The following is a 22,503-nucleotide window of genomic DNA, read 5'->3' as shown; positions in this document are numbered from 1 at the left end:
AGGAGACACAACCCTGATCAGAAGCCAGTAGTAGGTCATTTACCAATTTAACTAGCGCTGTCTCTGTGCTATGATGAGGTCTAAATCCTGACTGATACATTTCATTAATGTTATTCCTATGTAGGTACGAGCATAGCTGCTGTGCTACAACCTTTTCTAAGATCTTGGAGATAAAGGGGAGATTTGATATTGGCCTATAATTGCTGGACAACTGACAGGGGTCGAAGTGAGGTTTCTTAATCGTTGGTTTGATAACTGCTGGCTTAGCCAGTGCTAAGGGAAGAATTTCTTATTTTTTAGAAGGGGTTTGATTACTTCTGGAATAATCTGTTTAAAGAAACATGTAGGTAAGGGATTTAGTATACAAGTCTCTCTAAGGGGAGAAAACATTCTAATTGTTGATCTGATATTGTTATATTATTATCTACAGATTAAGAAGGCTTTATTGTCCCAAAGGAAATTTGTCTTGGACACATACAGTACAGTATCTGCTGTTTAAATACAAATAACATAATGCATACATACAGTACATAACACAGGCTGTCACCCATACACATGCACATTGCCCATCCTACAACAGACCTGTAATCATCATAATGGTAAAATTCATGGTAAATGGTATATTATATATATATATATATATATATATATATATATATATATATATATATATATATATATATATATATATATATATATGGTTACAATTAAAAACAGCGTCATAGGGGTAAACCTCTACCGGATTGTATTCATGCTTACTGCTATACGGATCAGTATGTACAGTACTGTATCAACAACCGAGCAGTAGGTACTGAATAGAATGCGATTTTAGACACAGCCGTTGTTAAGCGTGTCCACTCGGTGGCCATCTTGTCGATGTTTCCCAACAATTATTTACCAGAAACGGATCAACAAGATGACATTTTAAGCACAGATTTGAAATAGTTGGAAATGATGTGTGGTTTTTGGTTAAAAAAAATATAACAAACATTTCAGCCACAAAGTGTTATACTCTGCCTTATTCATATTTCAAGCATTGGGTTGTCTTCACCCAAACTGTCTCTGGTATGTATTCTTATTTCCAATCTTGGCTAAAGCAAAGTTAGCGTTGAACTATTCCCTGATGGCTAATTTGGCAAAAGGTTTGACAAGGTCCTTGGTATAATCCGAAATGTCTATTACTTTTACATTTACCTAATTTGTCTAATGCTTTTATGTTTGTGCCATCATAGTGGTTGTTTTTTTAATATATGGTAAAACCCTATTTTGATGAGAAAAAAAAATACTGGAAATTAAAGGAAAATTGAACAAAACCCACCCTGATAGCTCATAACAGTAGAATAGCACTTTTTGTTTGCTTATTTTTTCTGCATGTCAGTTGGTATGTAAGCTAGTAACATTAACTAATAAAACAATAATGAGAGTGGCTGAGAAAGGTAAAAAATACGCTCCCTAGACGTAAAAAAAGACAAACAAAACCTTTGTGTAATATTCACTTGAGTTGAATTTAATTGAAAAGTTTTCATCAGGTTTGCATAAGCTAAATAGCAGCGCTAAATATTAGTTAGCATGCTGGTTGAGTTTAATGTTGGCTAATGTGTTTGCTACCCGTATGTGTTAACAGAAATTAACTACAACAAATTTTACCTCACACATGTAGATATAAAAACTTATATATCCTAATACCATAATTCCTAGTTTAATACTTAGGCATTTTGTCCCCCCCCCCCCCCCCCCGACTTATTTTACCAAGATGAGTACAAACAGGATAAAAGCCCTCGTATGTTGGCATCCCATGGGATCAAAACAAATGTATTTTTTATTAGATTATTTATTTTACGGTGTAACATCAGATTCAGAATGATTTGTGACCAAATGATGATTACGCATGCAATAGTTTTGTAAAAATATTTGCATTTAATTCATTAAATGTCAAAGGGTACAAAAGACAGGAACAGAGGTGAACAAGCAACAGAGAGAGGAACAGATGTGAATGCTGAAGTAACACAGAGCTAGGAGAGGAAGTAAACACGAATAAGCAACATGATTTGTGTTACAATTCATAATATGACTGTTCTACCACATAGTAGATATAAAGATATTACAGGATCATTCAAACTCACAGAGAATTTTACACTAGAAGCCTGGTGTGACCTACAATGATCATAAAAATATGCATTAACACTATATAATATTTATTTAAGCAATGAGATTTGCACCAATGAAATAACTGAAGTTTAGGAGAACGAAACACCTGTTACCTCTTCATTAGATCCCTTTATACCACAGTGCTGTTGAATTCTTGATTCAGTTTCTTCAGAAGTTGGTTGATTAACTTTCTATAATAGCAACTCTGACAGTAGCCTTGGCTGTAATTCAGTTTGTAATTAAACAAATGACTGCTATTACATAAGTTATAAGGAACCAATTTGAATGTTTTGTGGACATTTCACAACATTAAATAAAACTATACACCAATAAAAACCCCATTTGCTCATTTATAAAATAATTGTTAGTGATTATGCTGTATCACAGTTTTATCACTGTATCACTGTTTTTGTGTATATCTCAAGCTAAATAGTTTTAGATCTTCAAACGAAATACAACATAAAACAAAGGCAACCTGTGTTGCTCCCTCAAACTTAAAATCTGGTTGTGCCACCTTTAGCAGAAATAACCGCAACCAAATGCTTCCGATAACTGGAGATCAGTCTTTCACTTACTTCTAGGACTAGGATTTACTCCTATACTTTGGATCATTGTCTTGCTGCATAATCCGGTTACACTTGAGATTCAATTTACTGACTGAAGACCAGACATTCTCCTTTAGGATTTTCTGGTAGAGAGCAGAATTCATGTTTCCCTCAATTACTGCAAGTTGCCCAGACCCTGAAGCAGCAAAGCATCCCCACACCATCACACTGCCACCACCATGCTTGACTGTAGGTATGATGTTCTTTTTGTGGAATTCGGTGTTTGGTTTACGCCAGATGTAACAGGACCACTGTCTTCCAAACTTCCACTTTCGACTCATCAGTCCACAGAACATTCTCCCAAAAGGTTTGAGGATCATCAAGGTGTGTTTTGGAAAAATTCAGACGAGCCTTAATGTTATTCTGGGTTAGCAGTGGTTTTCACCTCACCACTCTTCCATGGATGCCATTTTTGCCCAGTGTCTTTCTGATAGTGGAGTCATGAGGAGTGATCTTTATTGATGCAAGAAAGGCCTGTAGGTCCTTTGATGTTGTCCTCGGCTCTTTTGTGACTTCCAGGATGAGTCGTCACTGTGCTCTTGGAGGAATTTTGTAAGGTCGGGCACGTCTGGGAAGGTTTACTACTATGCCGAGTTTTTCCATTTGGAGATAACGGCTCTCACTGTGGTTCTTTGGAGTCCCAGAGCCTTTGAAATAGCTTTGTAACCCTTCCCAGACTGATGTATTTCAGTTACCTTCTTCCTCATCATTTCTGGAATTTCTTTCAACTTTGACATAGCGTGTTACTGGGTAAGACCTTTTAACCAACTTCATGCTGTTGAAAAAGTTCCATTTAAGTGTTGATTTGATTGAACAGGATTTGCAGTAATCAGGCCTGGTTGCGTCTAGTCCAGCTGAACCTAATTTTTTTCATAGAGCCAGCACAATATACTGTAGCTGGATACTTTATTCTGCCAGCATACTCTGATTGACTTTGAGCATAAGAAACGTGACTGTGACCACAGGGGTACTGAAGCTTGCACAGTTATCGTGTCTGGTGTAAAATGGGCTTAAGGAGAGACATTATGAGTAACATTTATATCATGTAGGCATTATATAAATGACCAACATTTCATACAAATACAATAATGATACTGATTGAACTGTATCATCAGGTGTTTGTGTATGATATAGACATACAGCATGAACTATAGTCCCCTGTTGAGAACTTGATAACATACAATCCAAATTTTCTGCCTCAACCTTTCAGTTGAAAATGTTATTACAGTGTCACCAGAATGCATGCTATATGATCATTATAAAGATTTTTAGAGAAGGCAAAAGCAAAAACATGATTCTGCTAGACTTAACTGAAACCTTCCTGCTATGGTAATATGACACCTTGCAGAACACTTAAATATTAGTGCATTATTTACCATATGGATAATACAATTCAGCAAATGGCACTGAAATGACCAACATTTAGCACTAATGCCCAGCAAATCCAGTTAGCTTCATAAGGGATTAAAGAAGTTGATTTGTTTTGCGTTTATATTTCTGTCATTATAGAGCAAACTTTTTTCAGGGTGAGTTTTCTAAGGCACATGGACAATCAGGTTGGAGCATGTTTTTTTTAATAGATAAAGCATAATCCATCGGTTGGTCATACAGCACATTGGATTGCCAGTGTAATAAATAATACAAATAATTTATTTAACATTGATTTTTGGAATTAAATACCTGAGCCAGGTGGTCTGCAAGTTATATCTATAAAATGTTATTTTGAGGAAAGTCTTAATTAGAATGTCCTGAATTACTCATGCTGCAGACTAAAAGTCCAAATGTGTATATGGCCGGAGATTAACATAGCTACATGGTCTTGAAGTGTTTATGGTATGGTTCATTTACCATGTCCTTTTGTGTGTATTTATATAGAGAGTTACACACTTATTAAGGGCAGTGTTGGCTTGGCGGTTAAGGCTCCGGGTTACTGATCGGAAGTTCGGGGGTTCAAGGCTCAGCACTGCCAAGCTGTTGGGCCTTTGAGCAAGGCCCTTAACCCTCTCTGCTCCAGGGGTGCTGTATCATGGATGACCCTGCGCTCTGACCCCAGCTTCCTGACATGCTGGGGTATGCAAAGAAAACAATTTCACTGTGCTGTAATTTATATATGACCAATAAAGACTCATTATCATTATTACCCATTTAATGTACACTAAGTACTATAAGGTCCTATAGATACCATGGCCTGTTATAGTTTTTCTTCTTGAATAACAGTGCTGGTATTGTTTTGACCTAAAATGTCTTCGCTCTCCACTGCCAGAGAACAGCCCATTTGTGGCTCTTGTTTACAGCTTGGAGCATGCTTGTTTAGTTCACAGTCTTCAGCGCTGTTTTCTGCCAGTGGGACTTTAACTGTTTGGTGAAAGACCGCATAGTCCACTCTGTAGGACCTTTGGGTAACTCTCACCATCTCTTGAAACTGCTGACCCCACAGGATTTCACTGGGAGTGTAGGATGTGCGTGACTGGTGGAGAATCCCACTGCAGTCATCTGTGTATGTGAAAGTCACCACCAGGTCGAAGCTGTCTTTGCGTAGCTCCTGCAGACTCATTTTATATAGAGGACTGCTGCGATTGATTCGGTGGATGATAATCACTGGAGTGGCCAGAATAACATGCCTGTTTTGGATTTCAAGGTCCTGGTAGGTTATGTTAGCTTTGCCACTTGTGTGCACTGAGTGTCTGACCAGCTGGGCATGTGTGGTTCCTTCCACCATGTGGTTTCTACGAAAGTCGCCCACTCGCCATGACAGGCACAGATGCCCGTTATGACAGTTAATCACTGCAGTATTGCTGAATCCCACTGTTTGTGCTCTTTTCCGGGCTGACGCCATTTTGGCAACAACGATCCCAATTACAAAGGTGTCGATGAAGACGCTAATGACATCCTGGATGGTCACAGTAATGATGGCCACCATGCAGTTCTCAGACATGCCACGTGAGCCATATCCAATGGTAGTCTGTGTCTCAAGAGAGAAGAGGAAGGCTGCTGTAAAGCTTCTCACCTCATAGATGCATGGCTCGTTGTTTGCGTCCCTTGTGTCCCCATGGATCACTGCGATAAACCAGAACAGGATCCCAAAAAAGAGCCAGGACAGGATATACGAGAGGGCAAAGGTCAAGAACATGACTCTCCAACGGATCTCCACCAGTGTGGTAAAGAGGTCTGTCACATATAAAGACCATTTCTCAGGCACGTGCTGGAGCACTATCTTGCAGCTGCCATCTTTGTGTACATAACGTCTCTTCGTTGAGCAGTAGCCATCATCTGTCCATACGTTGGAGTAATACACTGTTCTCGAGTTCATACTGCTGGCCTAAAATAACAAAATATAAACAGACTTGTGTCAGAGTTATGGGATTGATATTGATGGGGTAACAAGGTGACCTTTGTCAATTTAAACCTGGGGTGTCCTGGAAATCTACTACCCTGTAGACTAGACATTAGTTTACACACCTGGCTTTCATATTCATGTGCTCTTGAAGACCTCGATTTGGCAGGTTCCTTAAACAGGCTTGGCTACTTCTGTTTTAAATGATTCTCAAATAACACTGTATGGTGCCTGTAATTATTCTGTCTGAAGCTAGTGAAACAAAGATAGTGCTCACTTTAAACCTTCGAGGATGTTTATTTTCTCTATGATGCTTGCTTTGTAGTCCTATTACAATATCGGAGATGACTATTTTTATCATTCTCCAAATAACATTAAAACAAAACTATGACATATTCCCAGTGCAGATATTGTAATATTACTTGTTTTATATTTGCTACGCAGAGACCCCATAATTTTAGAATGCACCATGAATGGGAAGCCAGTCCATCATAGGGCACCATACACACACAAATTCACACATAAGAGCAATTTAGAGTAGCCAATCTACTTGCAGGCATTTTTTTTTTTTTGGATGGTGCGAGGGATTTGGAGAACTCCAAGAGAATGTGTAGAACATTGAAAGCTCCAAAATCATTCCAAGGGTGGTGTTCTGGGTTCTCTGGCTTCCTCTCACTGTCCAGAAAACATGCAGGTATGTGAATAAGCAGGTAGTGATGGTAAAGCCAATTATATCCTTAGGTATGCATGAGTGTGTGAATATGTGTGTACATGGTGTCCTGCAATGGATTGGCGTTCTATCCATCCATCCATCCATCTTCTATATCGCTTATCCTTCTCAGGGTCATTGGGGAACCTGGAGCCTATCCGAGGGAGCATGGGGCACAAGGCGGGGTACACCCTGGACAGGGTGCCAATCCATCGCAGGGCACAATCACATACACACTCACACACCCATTCATACACTACGGACACTTTGGACATGCCAATCAGCCTACCATGCATGTCTTTGGACTGGGGAGGAAACCAGAGTACCCGGCGGAAACCCCCGCGGCACGGGGAGAACATGCAAACTCTGCACACACAGGGCCACGACAGGAATCGAACCCCCGACCGTAGAGGTGTGAGGCGAACGTGCTAACCACTAGGATTGGCGTTCTATTTGTGGTGAATTCTCCTGTTTTGTACCCATTGTTCCTGCGATAGACTCTGGATCTTCTGCAACCCTGATCAGGATAAAGCGGTTACTGAAGAACAATGAATTCGACAGCAATGAATGTATGTTGCCAAAATTAGGCTGTATTGAATGAGTGATGGTGTTGCTTGTATGGAGGTGCTGAGGATTGGTTGTGGTGGAATAAAGGAAGGCTTGTGGTCAGGGGGCTGTGGTCATTCCACAGCAGTGATTTAACACCAGACCAAATAGAAACAGGTTCTCAGAAGGCTACTGTTACAAGTGGGCTGTATCAGGAACGGTTCAGGGAGTTCCTGAGGCATCATCTACAGTGGATATAAAAAGTCTGCACACCCGTGTTAAAATTGCAGGATTTTTTTTATGTAAAAAAAAAAGAAAGAAACCAAAAGGAACCATGTCAAAGCCTTTTCCACCTTTTAATGTGATATAGCAACCAACAAAATTCAAGTAAAAAAGAAAAAAAAATGTTACAATAACCTGGTTGCACATACAAGTGTACACACCCTTTTATAAACGGGCAGGTGACTGCGCACAGAATTAACCAATCACATTTCAACTCATGTTCAAAGGTGATTATTATACACCTGTCAACATTCTGATTAACCCCAAATAAAGATCAGCTGTATAAGAACAAGAAAAAAGATCTTTTTTGGTTTCATTCAATTGCTGAAGCCATGGTCCACGAATATCTTACAAAGCATGTACTTCTGCTGCTTCTCTTCAGATGGTACTGGGGCTGTAGTCAAGACAGAGGGATTTGCTTTTTTTTTTTTTTTTACAGTTACATTTATATAGCGCTTTTCTAGACACTCAAAGCGCATTACATAGTATGGTAGTATTGTATACTCTTTTAGGATAAGTGTCCTGGGATTTTTAATGACCCACAGAGAGCAAGATGTGCTAAGTTGGTAGGCTTTTACCCCCAAAGACAGTGCTGTATTACAAAGTTTCTATTTGTTTTTCACTTGAATTTTGTTGGTTGCTATCAAATTAAATCATGTGCCATGATTTATCTTGGTTTTATTTTTTACATCACAAAAACCTTCCGTTTTAACAGGGGTGTGTAGACTTTCTATATCCACTGTACAACGTTATCGTGGCCCCTGCTTTAGGAAGTGGGCTCTTAATGTTGAATCAGTATCAGCAACCCCTACCATAAGTCCTAATTGGAATCAGTCTAAGAAATGCTACATCTGATCTCAATGTGAAGGGTACAATGTTCATCATCAGTTATGACTCAGGATAAAAAAATAAAGTGACTCATAGAATAAATAATAATAATAAAAAAATAGTTTAAATGATTTTGATCCTAGGTTGGATGCAAACTTTTAGTCCTGCCATGCAATGTGCTGTCTTTGATTTCCCCTCATGACTCAGAAATGTGTATAAGCTGTGACACATACAGTGGATAAAAAAAATAAATAAATAAAAACTACACATACAGTACTGTGCTAAAGTCTTAGGCACATACAAAGAAATGCTGTAGGGCAAAGATGTCTTCACAAATAATGAAGTTATAGTATTTATTATTATTATTATTTTTTTTTAAAATATAGAAACATTTAAAGAGCAATAAACAGTAATAATAAATGAAACAAAGTTAATATTTGGTATGATGACCCTTTGCTTAAAAAAATTGTAGTGTCAGGAACTACTAATTTGTGCAGATCTACAAGGAAATTAGCTGCTAAGTTTTACTGAGCATCTTGTAGAACCAGATTGTGTAAGATATTTTTGCAGCAAAACCCAGCAGCCTGCCTTCATTGTGTTTTTTTTTGTCTGAAAAGTGGTCTCTTATGTAATATGCTGCTTTCTTTACTGACATACAAACATTTTTCGTGACATTTAATTCAGTGCTGGAAAACTAGTGTTAGAAAATCTAAAATGTTTTTGTACTGTCTAGAAAATGTATAAGTCATAAAATAAAAATCTATAACATAGTATGTACTATGCCTGGGACTTTTGCACAGTACTGTATATAAAGTTGTAGGTTTTTGTGATGTAAAAAAAAAAAAAGAAAAGAAAATTTGAAACCAAGATAAATCGTCAATTTTTTTCTACCATTAACGTTATTCTGGTTGCAGATGTGTGGACACACTTTAATAATGGGACATGTGATTCTGCTCAGTATTAACCAATCACATTCAAAGTCCTGTTCAAAAGTAATTATCATACACGTTTCATCAAGGAAGCAATTCTGATCAACCCCAAATGAAGAGCAACTCTTTCTGTAGGATTTTCTTTACATCTCCTTGGTTTCAACCAACAGCTGAAGCCATGGTCCACAAAGAGCTTACAAAACATGATCTTTATCTCACTGTCTAAAGGTATCCATTAGGAGAGGGGTACAAAATAATTTCCAAAACATTATATGTACCATGGAACACTATGAAGACTGGAGCATATGGGGCACCACAGTGACATTACCAAGAACAGGCCATTCCTCCAAAATTGAAGAAAGGACAAGAACAATGCAAGTACTGGTCACTCCCTGCATGTGACAACAATCTCTTGCATTCTTCACATGTCTGGGCTATGGGGTAGGGGGGCTATATGGAAGTGGTTTCTCATGAAAAAACTGAACAAACATCAAAGCCCATTTAAATTACTCCAAACCATATGCAAAAATTTGTTATAGTCTGAGGAGACCAAGATAGAACATTTTGGGCATAATTCTAAAAGATATGTTTGGCGAACAAAACAAGACAGCTTATCACCCAAAGAACATCATACCCACAGTGAAGCATGGTGGTGGCAGCATCATGCTATGGCCTGCTTCTCCACAGCTGGGACTGGAGGTATAGTCATGATAGAGCAAATCATGGATGACTCCAAAAACCAATCTATTTTGCCACAAAAACGACAGGCCTCTGTTAGACAGCTGAAGATGAAGAAAATTTTCATCTTCCTGCCCAATAATGACCCAAAGCACAAATCCAACTCAACAAAGGAATGACTTCAGAAGAATAAGACGATTTTGCCATAATAAGCCATTTTGGAATGGCTCAATCAGAGCCCAGATCTAAATCCTATCAAAAACCTTTGGAATGACTTGAAGAAGGCTGTGCACAGGGGATTCCCTTGTACTCTGATGGATCTGGAGCATTTTTGCAAAGTAGAGTGGAATAAAATGGCCAAATAAGAAGTACAAACAACAGGTGTTTTAGCAGAGTTTAAGTTAAGGAGTGTGCAAACGTGTGCAACCAAGTCAAGTGGCTTTATTGTCATTTGACCCATAGCTGGTACAGTACACAATGAAAAGAAACAACGTTCCTCCAGGGCCATGGTGCTACATAAAACAACACACTAACCACATGAGACAACACAGAACTATTATATTAATGGTGGAAAAGATCTGACATGATTTATCTTTGTTTAATATTTTACATCACAAAAACCTGCAACCTACACGGGGGTGTGTAGACTTTTTTTTATCCACTGTAAGCGGCTTCTTGTCACACAGGTGCAGGTTGTATTTTTTAAGCAAACCTTTGGCAACGAGAACAATGTAATTAAAATATCGTTCCTGGTGATATATAAGAGGAGTAGGCCAGGTTTTCATTTCACTGCAGGTTATATACGGTATATAATTGTGTACGTGACAAATAAAATCTTGAATCTTGAATCTACATGCTCAGTACCACAATGACACTATCTGTCACTGTGCAGTACTTAAAATATATTCAGATCCAGATCTGTACCTGTTTTTGGATTTAAACCCAAAGTGGGCATAGCTTTTTAAATTGAATATAAACCCTGGGGTAGAAAACTCAGAGGTAGAAATACCAGCATTGTCAGCGTGGTGTGTGAATTCTGTCTCAGAGAGTTCCTCAACCTCAGCGACATAACTCCAGTTCATAACCCCTACTCAACTGACGTTTTTGTTTTGCATTTTCAGAGATGATAAATAGGCCTGAAGAGTCCAAGAGCCAAAAGAATTGTGGAAAAACCCTGTCTATAGTGAAACAAAGCTCTATAAAGTTCTCCTGTCTCTACCCCTGGAGCCATATTGCATAGTTTTCAAGTCAATGTTTTGATTACCAGGTTCATTTGGTTATTAACTAGCTAGTGGAGTCAAGTGGCAAGGATACATCGTCTGCCATGTATAGATTCATGTACTGGGCTGCGTAAACCAATATAGCAAATCAAATGTTTTATTATTGAAATATATTACTAACACTCACAAACCCATACTTGGAAATCGTAATGCCTTCTACCTCTGAAGGCGATAGTCATGTTAACCCATTGACCCCAAACTCAACTAATGGCAGCACAGTTGTGGAGGGACCTCTTTTATACCCCCACCCCCATACTAGCAACCTTCTTCAGTCTGACCCACAGCTTGTGACCATAGGTGAGGATAGGGATGTAGATGACTTCTAAACTGACAGCTTTACCCACAATCTGAGCTCCTGCTTCTCTAACACAATGACTGTAAAACTCTGCCACTGAACTGATCTGTTCGTCAATCTCATGCGCTCTATTTCCATCACTCATGAATAAGATCCCAAGATACTTAAACTCCTATATCAGGTGTACTAGATCAGCAAAGAAACTAAAAAGAAACTACAAGCCCTCAATTCTAAAACTAAAACTAAATCCTAAAACTCAATTCTGCTCTATTTTATAATATTCTAAGTATTTTTCTGAGGAAAAGATTTTTCTTCAGAAAAATTCCCTAATTTGAATTTTAAATGGAAATGATCATGATGGATCAATTAATATGCAAACCATATGACATCGTCAAAGTGACTTTTTGAGTGTGTTTTAGCTATTTTCCTCTGAAAAGAGTTGCCAACACCAACTTTTAGGTGGGAATATAGTACCATTAAATAGGAAATGCTTAAGCTAAAGTCGAGTTGGAATCTTGAGAAGATTGACGTAGCAGTTAACTGGAATTTGCTTTAGTTGTCTTATCCCAGTAAGGGGATAACTTCCCAAGGATGACTATGACTCACTGACAAATTTTGAAGCAGCTGATTTAAATCATTATAAAAGTGAAGCAACACGTTGATGAAGAACAGGAGAAATATCTGGAAATTTGAGTGATTCAGTAATGAACAAGCTGTTGGATGTGTCAAGGACAAAAGTTGGAGTTTACATATGAACAAATAACCAGCAGACTCCAGGAATGCGGCGTAAGGAGAATATAAACAGAGTTAATTTCCGCTAAATTGAATAATTTGTTATTAGTCACAACTTTCATGGGACTGCATGTATCCGGGTAAAATATTGTTTGAAGTTTAAATTCTGAACCAGTTCTGAAAATGAAAAACAACATGAGAGAACCTATCAAATAGTTGCTATGGCTGAATTCTAACTAACTGCAAAAAAAGATGAAAAGTCAGGTTTTGTTCAAAACTATAAGAAATCAAAACTATATTTCCCCCCAAAAAATGGCATGGAAAGGTTTTTATTTACTTTTTCATATTGATTTGGATATCTTCCCTCAAAGATCACTTTAGGCAAGGAACAGTTTAAAGGTTAAAAAAATAAAAATCCTTACTTGTACAAATAACCTGGAAAATATTTAGAACATGATTAACAAAAAACAACGAGTTAAGTGGTGGCCTTCATTTGAATGTTGAACCCATCCATCCATCCATCCATCTTCTATACCGCTTATTCCTTTTCAGGGTCACGGGGAACCTGGAGCCTATCCCAGGGAGCATGGGGCACAAGGTGGGGTACACCCTGGACAGGGTGCCAATCCATCGCAGGGCACAATCACATACACACTCACACACCCATTCATACACTACGGACACTTTAGACATGCCAATCAGCCTACCATGCATGTCTTTGGACTGGGGGAGGAAACCGGAGTACCCGGAGGAAACCCCCGCAGCACGGGGAGAACATGCAAATCCGCACACACAGGGCCACGACGCGAATGTTGAACCCACTTAGACCTAATATTGAAAAAGAAGCTAATCTTATCTAATGCACCTTTAACAAACACAGTGTTAAAGCTAAAACATTAAATGGTCATGAAACACTAAACTAGGTTTTCTTATATTTTAACCGAGGTGGTTGTGTCGCACATCATAAAAGACAATGTTAGCATCTGTTAATTTTAATTGTAGGAGAAAATTGGTTAATTTTGAATTTTTTGTCTGCTGTTTTCTTCTTCCGGGTTTAAAATCAACAGTACATCATGTCGCCATCTTATCTCATAATTATTCATGAAACTGTGTGTACTTATTCTATGAGAAGATGCTGTCTCTTAATGACAGACGTGTCAACTTGTAAGAACACGTAGTAAATGAGAGAGGTGCTCATGGGTCTCAAGTGTTTGTTTCCGTCGCGTAAGGGATCGAGTGTGTTGCATGGCTTTCCCCGTGATGCTGCCAGGACTAGACTCAAATAAAATTGTTTGTGTGTAGCAAGCATTTTTCTCGGGAGAGCTACGAGAATTGGAGAAAGGTGGACTTTGGCCTTGCTCGTGAAAGCTGTTTGCGTCTAGAAAATGATGCGGTACCAAGTCCTGAGGACTTTTCTATCTCTTCAAAGGAGATATGCGTCTAATTTTTAACCATAACAGTTTTACTTGCCTTTTGCGCTAATTAACCACTTAAAGCTCCATGGCCTGTCGGCAGGCCATCACGTTGTTCAGTGCAAAACTATGCTATGTACACCGCTTCTATGTGTACATAGGTACTCATGCGATATAACTTTGGAAAGCTATGATTCGTGTGATTTGATTGATCGATACGATTAGATACAATCACAACAGCAGCTACAATCAACGTCTCTGTCAGACCACCGACATACAAACAAACATTTACAAAACTGAGGGAACTCACATAGTAGTCCACTGATAGATAACATCCCGACAAAAACGATCTTCTTACACCGGCAAAGGTCGAAACGATCCAATCAAGTAAAAATATTTAGTCCAAAACACATTATTACATCAGACTGTTTCAGTGTCGTTTCAAATTACTGGCAGATGTGCCTAATCTTTCATGTGTTGTGTATTATAACTTCTGTTCGCTTGTAAATATTCCTTATCTATTGACTTCAAAATGCAGCACTCTGACCTTACGATTGACACCTCATTTGAACCAATAGGAGCTTCCATGTCCTGTTCATAGCCTTCAATAGCTAATGAGAGTCCGTGTTGAAGGGAAGTGCCTTCCCCCTTTCCTTCATGAAAAGCTCGAGCCTATTGCAACCGATTGTGCGGATGACTGGGTTTGGTCTTCTCTGATTAGCTAGATACCATTCTGAAATTTCTCCCATCCGCGCTGCCTCCGGTTCGTCCATGTTTTCTGCCATAGTCACGCCAGGGGCTAATGGTTCAAATAGATAGGGCAGAGGACCTGCACTGCTATCCATTGTGTCTCCATTTAGCCCTGGGGACTCAGGAGGAGAGAATCCTCTACCTCATCAGAGCCCTGAGTACTGCTGCCACTGTAAACTTCTATGTCCATATCCATCTTTATTATAAGTGTTCTGAAGGTACGTAGACAGTTGCTCACCCCTCTTCCTCCCCTGCCTTGCCTTGCCACACCCACACCCACACTCCCCTCCCTTCTTCTCACAGCCATCCATGCCCATTTAAGTTGCATTTTTCAAAAAGATTGTGAGGTAGACTTGAGCTGAAAGAGGAGGGTTTCATGACCCTTTAAAGTTAAAACCTTGCTAGCGAAGTGCGATGTCCTCAGACAGTGAAAGTCACACTTTGATCAAGTTGTTGGATAACTACATGTAGTGAAATGGATATAAGCCTAATCAGTTAATCAGATATCAGCCGTGGAAAAGTTCATGATGCTCCTTGCAGATGAAATCTGTCATTTCATTTCAGTGTAATTTTCTCCATTTACACTTTTTTGAGTAAACAGACTTTGATCTAGTATACATAATTTTCAGAAAACTATACAGTAGAAAATGTCAGAATTTCACCATGTGGGTTTTCACAGGCTGCCACACATTTATAGTGCTTGCGATGGGTCATAAGTACAGAAACAAACTTACTGAAATCATGTGGCTTCCAGTCAGATATTTTTAACGGATTGTTCCATAATTGTGGAAATGTTTTTTTTTTTTTTTATCCTGAAGTTACATTGTGAGTGCCGATTGTGCAGGATCAGTGCCCTGACTGCGGACTTTCCCCTTCAGAACAGCACTGGGTTGTTTAGGCTTAATTTCATGCATGAGCACACACATCCGCTACACACACACTCACACACTCACAAACACACACACACACCAATATGTGTCAGTACTGGTTTTCAAAGGTAAGTACACACACACACACACACACACACACACACACACACAACCAGTATGTGTCAGTGTAAAAGTTCAATGCAATAACATTGGCCATGACCTGTAGTGTTGGATTACCACACACACACACACACACACACACACACAAAGTATGTGTCAGTACTGGTTTTCAAAAGTAAGTACACACACACACACACACACACACACACACACACACAACCGGTATGTGTCAGTACTGGTTTTCAAAGTTAAGTACACACACACACACACACACACACTCACACAACCAGTATGTGTCAGTACTGGTTTTCAAAGGTAAGTACACACACACACACACACACACACACACACACACACATGAACATGTAAAAGTTCAGAACAGCACTGGGTTGTTTAGGCTTAATTTCATGCATGAGCACACACATCCGCTACACACACACACACACACACACACACACACACACACACACACACACCAGTATGTGTCAGTAGTGGTTTTCAAAAGTAAGTACACACACACACACACACACACACACAACCAGTATGTGTCAGTGTAAAAGTTCAATGCAATAACATTGGCCATGACCTGTAGTGTTGGATTACCCCCCCTCCCCACACACACACACACACAAGTATGTGTCAGTACTGGTTTTCAAAGGTAAGTACACACACACACACACACACAACCAGTATGTGTCAGTGTAAAAGTTCAATGCAGTAACACTGGCCATGACCTGTAGTGTTGGACCCCCCCCCACACACACACAAGTATGTGTCACTACTGGTTTTCAAAGGTAAGTACACACACACAGAAACACACACACACACACACACACACACGAATTGTTGAAATGAACTGCGTATAAAAGTTCAATGCAATAACACTGGCTATGGCCTGCGGTATTGGATTACCACACACACACACACACACACACACATTAATTATTGTTGAAACTAACTGTGTGTGAATTTACATGTCATTAACATTGGCTATAATCTGCACTCTTCAGTTAGTGAGCTGATTACTACGAACACACACACACACACACACACACACACACATTGTATGTAATGCAGACATTACATATGTGAACATATATTTTCTACATACATATTTAAGATGGATGTTGGAGTCATTGCTTGCAACCGTGATTGATTGCAATCACAGCTGGCCTTATACCAGGCCGCAAGACCAGAATCACTATAGCCACACAGATAAAATTTTATTTCCATTTCCTCTCATGAAGCACTGCCTGGAAGTGACAGATAAATGAGCAGGCCATGCTCACTGCTGGCCGCCACTGGAGCTCTGTGGCTGTGTTCAGATGCAGGCATGCTGCCTCTGAGTGGACCACATGGCCTTTCACTCACCCGGCCCTGGCGTGCCCATGTTCCGCCTGCCTTTCCTACTCTTAATGTTGAAGGAAGTAATTAAGCGAAATTGTCTGCTGTGTATGAAAAAGCTGTCTGTCTGTTTCTCCTTTCTCTCTCCCTCTCTCCTTTCACGATAACTTTGTTTGATGCACATGTGCTATCTCTCTTAGTTCCGTTTTAGATGAGTGTGAAAAGTTTGGATCCTTTATAATCGACACAAATAATCTTGAGAGAAACGGTGTGTACTGTGTTTGTGAGTGAGTGTGGATTCTGTGTTTTGTGTGTGTGTGTGTGTGTGTGTGTGTGTGTAGTGGAAGTGGTCAGAGGAGATGGAGAGAATTCATTCAATAGTTTTTCCACAGTGGGTTTTTTTTTGTTGTTGTCATAATTTTATTCATGTGTTCTGTTGTATTCCTGTCTGTCATTCAGTTGACGAGTACTCATTCCTTCCTTTCCAGGTCTATTTTAAGATGGACAATCTGGGAATGTTTACCGTTTGTGATTCTCTTTACTTTCCCGCCATTGCTTTCCTCTGTGCTCATTGTCAATACAGTTTATCATAATAGATCAGTTGCCTGGAGATACAAACCTCCTTGCAACAAAGCATGATTTTGGCAGGTTTCTGAATTTCTAGCTGTTGCATGGTGTTGCATCTTCGATTCTGTGTAGCCTTCCTTTTATTACATGCCAAAGTCAATGTTTGTGTCTGCTGTTTGAGGCATATTTCGGGTAATAATTACTTCATTACAACAGTTATTATTTTCACATCACCAGATCACATCTCCTCGGGGCTGTTATGTCGGTTTCATCTTTGCAGTTATGAAGTGCTTGGATATACATCTGCTTTCAGAGGCAGACAAATCATAATTAATTAAGTGGCAATTAAAAGCTCCAGGATTTGGCCCAGTCCTACGTTTTGGTTGCTTGGAAAACCTAAGTGATCATGGCCCAGACAAGAAATCTGCTTGCCCCTGGCACCAGGACTACTGTTTTATCCACCCCAGCTTCTATGCAAATTTACTGTAGTGTAGCACAGTTTAAAAATTACACTAGGCTCCCGAGTGGCACGACAGAAGTGCGTTCACGTTACTGTTAGGAGGTTACGGGTTCAAATCCGAGCAATGCCACAGCCATTTGTAGCTAGAAGCCAAGGGAGCAAATTTACAATCTATAAATGACTCACGAATCTATCTTTAGAGTGGCTTATGGATCTCTAAGATGGATTTTTTTTTTTTTTTTTTAGGTGAAAGCATGTAATCTAATATAAAACAGTTGCTAAGCTGAGACAGAGAGACCCCTGCTTGGCCGTCCTGTCTTCTTGCCACCCACATTCCCTTGCCTCTGTGTTGATCCAGCACTCTGATGGCTTAACACGCCTTGGCAAGGCGTAAAGTGACTGTCATCTGGGTGGAGTACAGAATTCTGGCCCATAGCCGGTCGAGGAAACTCCACACACACCAGGAGTGAGACGGGCAGAGAACAGAAAAGATGGAAACTGGACGCAACCCAAAGTGCAATCCACAGGCAAAAGACAGATCCATAGTAGCCAAACCGCTACTAGCGTGCTCTGTCCGAAACGCTAACTCTGCCCTGGCACTGAACTGGCAAGTGCAATTCAGATCAAGAGTGCTGATTTAGGAGCAACTCATGATTTTAATATCTATACAATCATGACAGAAGGCACGACCGGTCACAGTTCATGACTCTCTACGTCTTGATAAATGTAGACGCTGGCTTTTTCCTGGACACAGGCACAGCTTCGGTTGCCAGATTCTGCAGCTTCATCTCTGAAGACATAGACAGAATGTCAGCCTGTTATCCATCCCACTGCACACTGGTAAAGGTAATGTGTCTCTGGTGACATAGAGCAGGTCGGTAAAATGCGCAATAAATTTTGAAAAATTGTAAACATGTGTCTTGTCGTATCACTTTTGTGTCCCATCTTCCATAATGGCGTCATCAAATGCTGTACATGACGTACAGATTTTTCCCTGTTTGGGGTCAGACTTTTGTATGTGTAATCCTGAAGTAAATTGAAATAGCTTAATATGCAAAATAAATAATTTAACAATGTTTTTTTAAAAAATATTTTTTATGATAATATTTTATGATGCTTGTTTCCCCGAACACAATAATCGTAGACTTTGTTGTGGAAACAAATTGCAAGTTGTAAAAGAATTGTTTCATTATGACTCGGCGGTCTTAAAAGGCATAATGTGACGTGTTCATGACCTTTGTTTAAAAGACACATTTGCAAGTATGGCCGTCTCATGCAGTGGCGAGACGGAAATAAATATCCTGATTACCCAAGCTCACTTTAAAGAATGTTTCATGATGATGTAAGCAGAACATTAAAGCAAGTCTAATATTAGAGGATCTTCCTCTTATATATTTTACTGGGATCATCTTGTACTGTGAGAGAAGTAATGATCTTAAAATACTGCCATTATCGTGCAGCCTAGAACCTTCTCCAGAAGCCCTCAGACACTAAACATGTCTTGGCTGGTAAATTGTATTTGAGGTAAGTGGGAAATTATGTCCACTTAATTTTATTTAAGTTGTTTCATTTTTGCCTATTCCATTAATGAAGATGTATGTCTCTCCCTGGACAAAGCCTTTTCTATCTTCCTTAAGGCAGGTTTTTAAGGACAATACGTCCTTACATGTGGTTTAAATAGAGCCGACTGGTAATTCCTTACCTGCTTAAAATTCGTTAAGGACTGTAGAATAAAAGTGTTTGTCCCATGAGCTCATGAAAACATCCTTACTCCTTCTCTAGACCTACATTTCTCATCCAGTTTATCACCTTTAGCAAGGCTAAAGTCTGTTTGTTAATTCTTTTTCAATTCTGCAATTTTAAAACTAGAAGATTGAAAGGTATATGCACATTTAACACGCCATTCTTTCTTTTCTGAAATGAGCAGTGTGAGCACATAATACGTTATGCTATTATGCATAGGCAATTCTACCGGATAAACCCAACCTTACAAGGATTGAGTAGACAGAAGCCCTTTCTCACAAAAAACAACAACATCCAAGCTGAACTAAATCACCCTAGACCATGTGGCAAAATGTGTTATGATCTAATGAGACCAATTCCAAATGGTATAATAATTCCTTAAATCCAAAAGTTTTGTTTGGTGCAAAAACAAAGCACATCACCAAAAGAACACCATACCTACGGTGAAGCATGGTGGCGGCAGCATCATGCTTTAGGGCTGCTTTTCTTCAGCCAGAACTGGGGCTTTTATCAAGGTGGAGGGAATCATGAATAGCTACAAATTACAGTCGATTTTACTGCAAAACCTTCAATTGTCTGCTAGTAAGCTGAAGATGAAAAGGGATTTCACCTTTCAGCATGACAACGACCCAAAGCATACATCCAAATCAACAAAGGAACGGCTTAACCAAAAGACAATCAATGTTTTTGAATGACCTAGCCATGACCGAGCCCAGACCTGAATCCAACTAAAAATCTGTGGGGTGACCTGAAGCGAGCTGTGCACAGGAAATGACCTCACAATTAAAAAAAAAAAAAACTCTTTCACGAGAGAGTGTGAAAATATTGCCAAGTCAAAATGTGCCACACTGATAGACTCTCACCCAAAAAGACTGAGTGGTGTAATCAAATCAAAGGCTGCTTCAACAAAGTATTAGTTTAGGGGTGTGCACACTTATTCAAATAGGTTATTGTAAATTTTGTACATTTTCCCTTTTTGTCCCTAAAAACTTTTTCACTTTGTTTGTATACTTTGCAATATCACGTTACATCTGGGAAAAGATCTGACATGATTTACCTTCAATTTCATTCTTTTACTTCTCAAAAACCTGCCATTTTAATAGGGTGTGTAGACTTTTTCTATCCATTTAGGAGCGTAATTTCTCTCATTTCTTTTCTAGTTTGGCCTGCGGGATTTGCTATGCAGGTGTGTACTCTATGTGTTTTAGTAGGTGTCCAGTTGTTTTCTAATTCCAGTTGCTTTTTTTCCGTGTGTGTGGGGTACAAGATGAGCTTCTCACTCTGCACTGCTTCTGATGTTTCCCACAGGAGACTGGATGAGATTTCTGGGGAATCATCGATTTCTTTAGTGTTTCCATCTGGATGGTGATACGGTTTCTATTTAATTGTCTTTTTGGAGGTCATTGATTTGTTGATATGCATATGCTGGGGCATATGTCTTCTATTTCTTGTCTTAATATTCTCTGAATGTCCAATTTATTGTTTATTGACTTTAAGTAGACTGACCTTCATAGCCATGGTGTTTAGGTCGTCCGTGTCTCTTCTTTTCAACGCTTTGTTAAAGTCAGAGCTAAAACTGTACATTTAAGCTATCCATTTGATTTATTTATGCAGTAACTGAGCAAGCTGCATGTTTGCTTAATAACTTCTGAGGAAATAAGAGGCTGGTGAGAGAACGACTATTTATAATGTACGTGAGGAGAGGAGATCATTTGTTTTGTGGATGGTTTTTTTTTTTGCTCCATAACATTAAATGTAACTATACATGTTGTAACAGTAACTCTGCTTTGCATCAGACTACACCACACCAACCTGTTGTTGATTGTTTTTCTATAACCGCATGCCCCTAAGTGTTTTATCCCTTATATATCTAGTAGCAAATACACATTACTTGAATATCACTTCAAAACAGCAATCATGTAGTGTGGTGTAATAGAATAGTGTGTATTCAGTCAACCTAAATCACAGTGTGTACACAACAGCAGATTATAGTGAGTATTAGGGCTACACGATTCAGGAAAAAAAAAAAAAAAAAAAAAAATCGATACATAAAAAAACTGCGATTTTTAAAAAAAATTTTTTTGCCATCATTACAGTTTCTATTAAACGCGTTTTTTTCTTCTTCTTCTATTCCAATTAGCTAAAATTTCATCATATTGCGATTTGGTTTGCACTGTTTTTCAAATCACCTGCTCTTGAAGGGTATCTCTCTTCCTGAAGCCAAAATATTTCCAGACGTTGGATGTACAATTTTCAAAAGTTTCGTTAGCTTCACCTTCGCTTGTCAGACCACGCTCACTACTGCTCACCACCGCCATCTTTGCTGCTAACTAGCGCTTGCTTCCTTCACGTGATGGCAGTAACTCATCCTCTCATACGTCAGCTAGACTATGTATCACGTTTGTAGAGTCAAGCTAGACTTTACATTGCCAGTCTACTTTCATGTTTTATTATTTAAGGTGTTGCACACTTGAATCGCAACTAATACGGTGTATGAATCGCACTTTTAGAAAATGCCATTTCTAGTCAATATCGATTAATCACTGAGCCTTAGTGAGTATAGTGTGATCCTCCACACTCAGTCAAGAATAGATGACATGTGTAGACATATTTGGGCACATATGGACGTAACACAATTCCACACAGACGCAATTTGATTATCTCTCCCTTTATCTCTCAAATCTGATTCTATATCCATGCCACAAATCATCATTAAGAGATTGTTTCAGGAAGATTCTAAACCAATGTCTGTACGATAAATATATGCATGAGTCATCCCGACATTTTTCTATGGAGCCATTTTCTGTTTGATTTCCCTACACCCTGTTGCTCATGGGAAATGACATGGAACATGGCCTTCAGCTCCTGGTCA

The 22,503-nt window shown here is 39.1% G+C and overlaps 1 protein-coding gene across 2 annotated transcripts in view; it reads right to left on the bottom strand.

Annotated features, from left to right (window-relative positions):
* Positions 1-1,807: 1,807 nt before the first annotated feature.
* Positions 1,808-22,503, bottom strand: part of kcnj16a (potassium inwardly rectifying channel subfamily J member 16a) — a 23,420-nt gene continuing 2,724 nt past the window's right edge. Inside the window, exons 1-2 of one of the 2 annotated variants that reach the window (XM_053640178.1) lie at positions 14,089-14,138; positions 1,808-6,072 (exon numbers count right to left, since the gene is read on the bottom strand). In XM_053640178.1, the coding sequence (XP_053496153.1) occupies positions 4,945-6,063 (1,119 nt within the window). In that variant the 5' untranslated portion in view covers positions 6,064-6,072; positions 14,089-14,138 and the 3' untranslated portion in view covers positions 1,808-4,944. Of the gene's footprint in view, positions 6,073-14,088; positions 14,139-22,503 lie in introns of those variants that run through there. The other variant, XM_053640177.1, reaches the window with a different exon arrangement.

This window comes from Ictalurus furcatus, chromosome 13, assembly GCF_023375685.1.
Source record: "Ictalurus furcatus strain D&B chromosome 13, Billie_1.0, whole genome shotgun sequence".
Taxonomy (NCBI): Eukaryota; Metazoa; Chordata; class Actinopteri; order Siluriformes; family Ictaluridae; genus Ictalurus; species Ictalurus furcatus.
The sequence above is the reverse complement of the archived record's forward strand: the minus strand, read 5'-3'. Positions and strand labels throughout refer to the sequence as shown.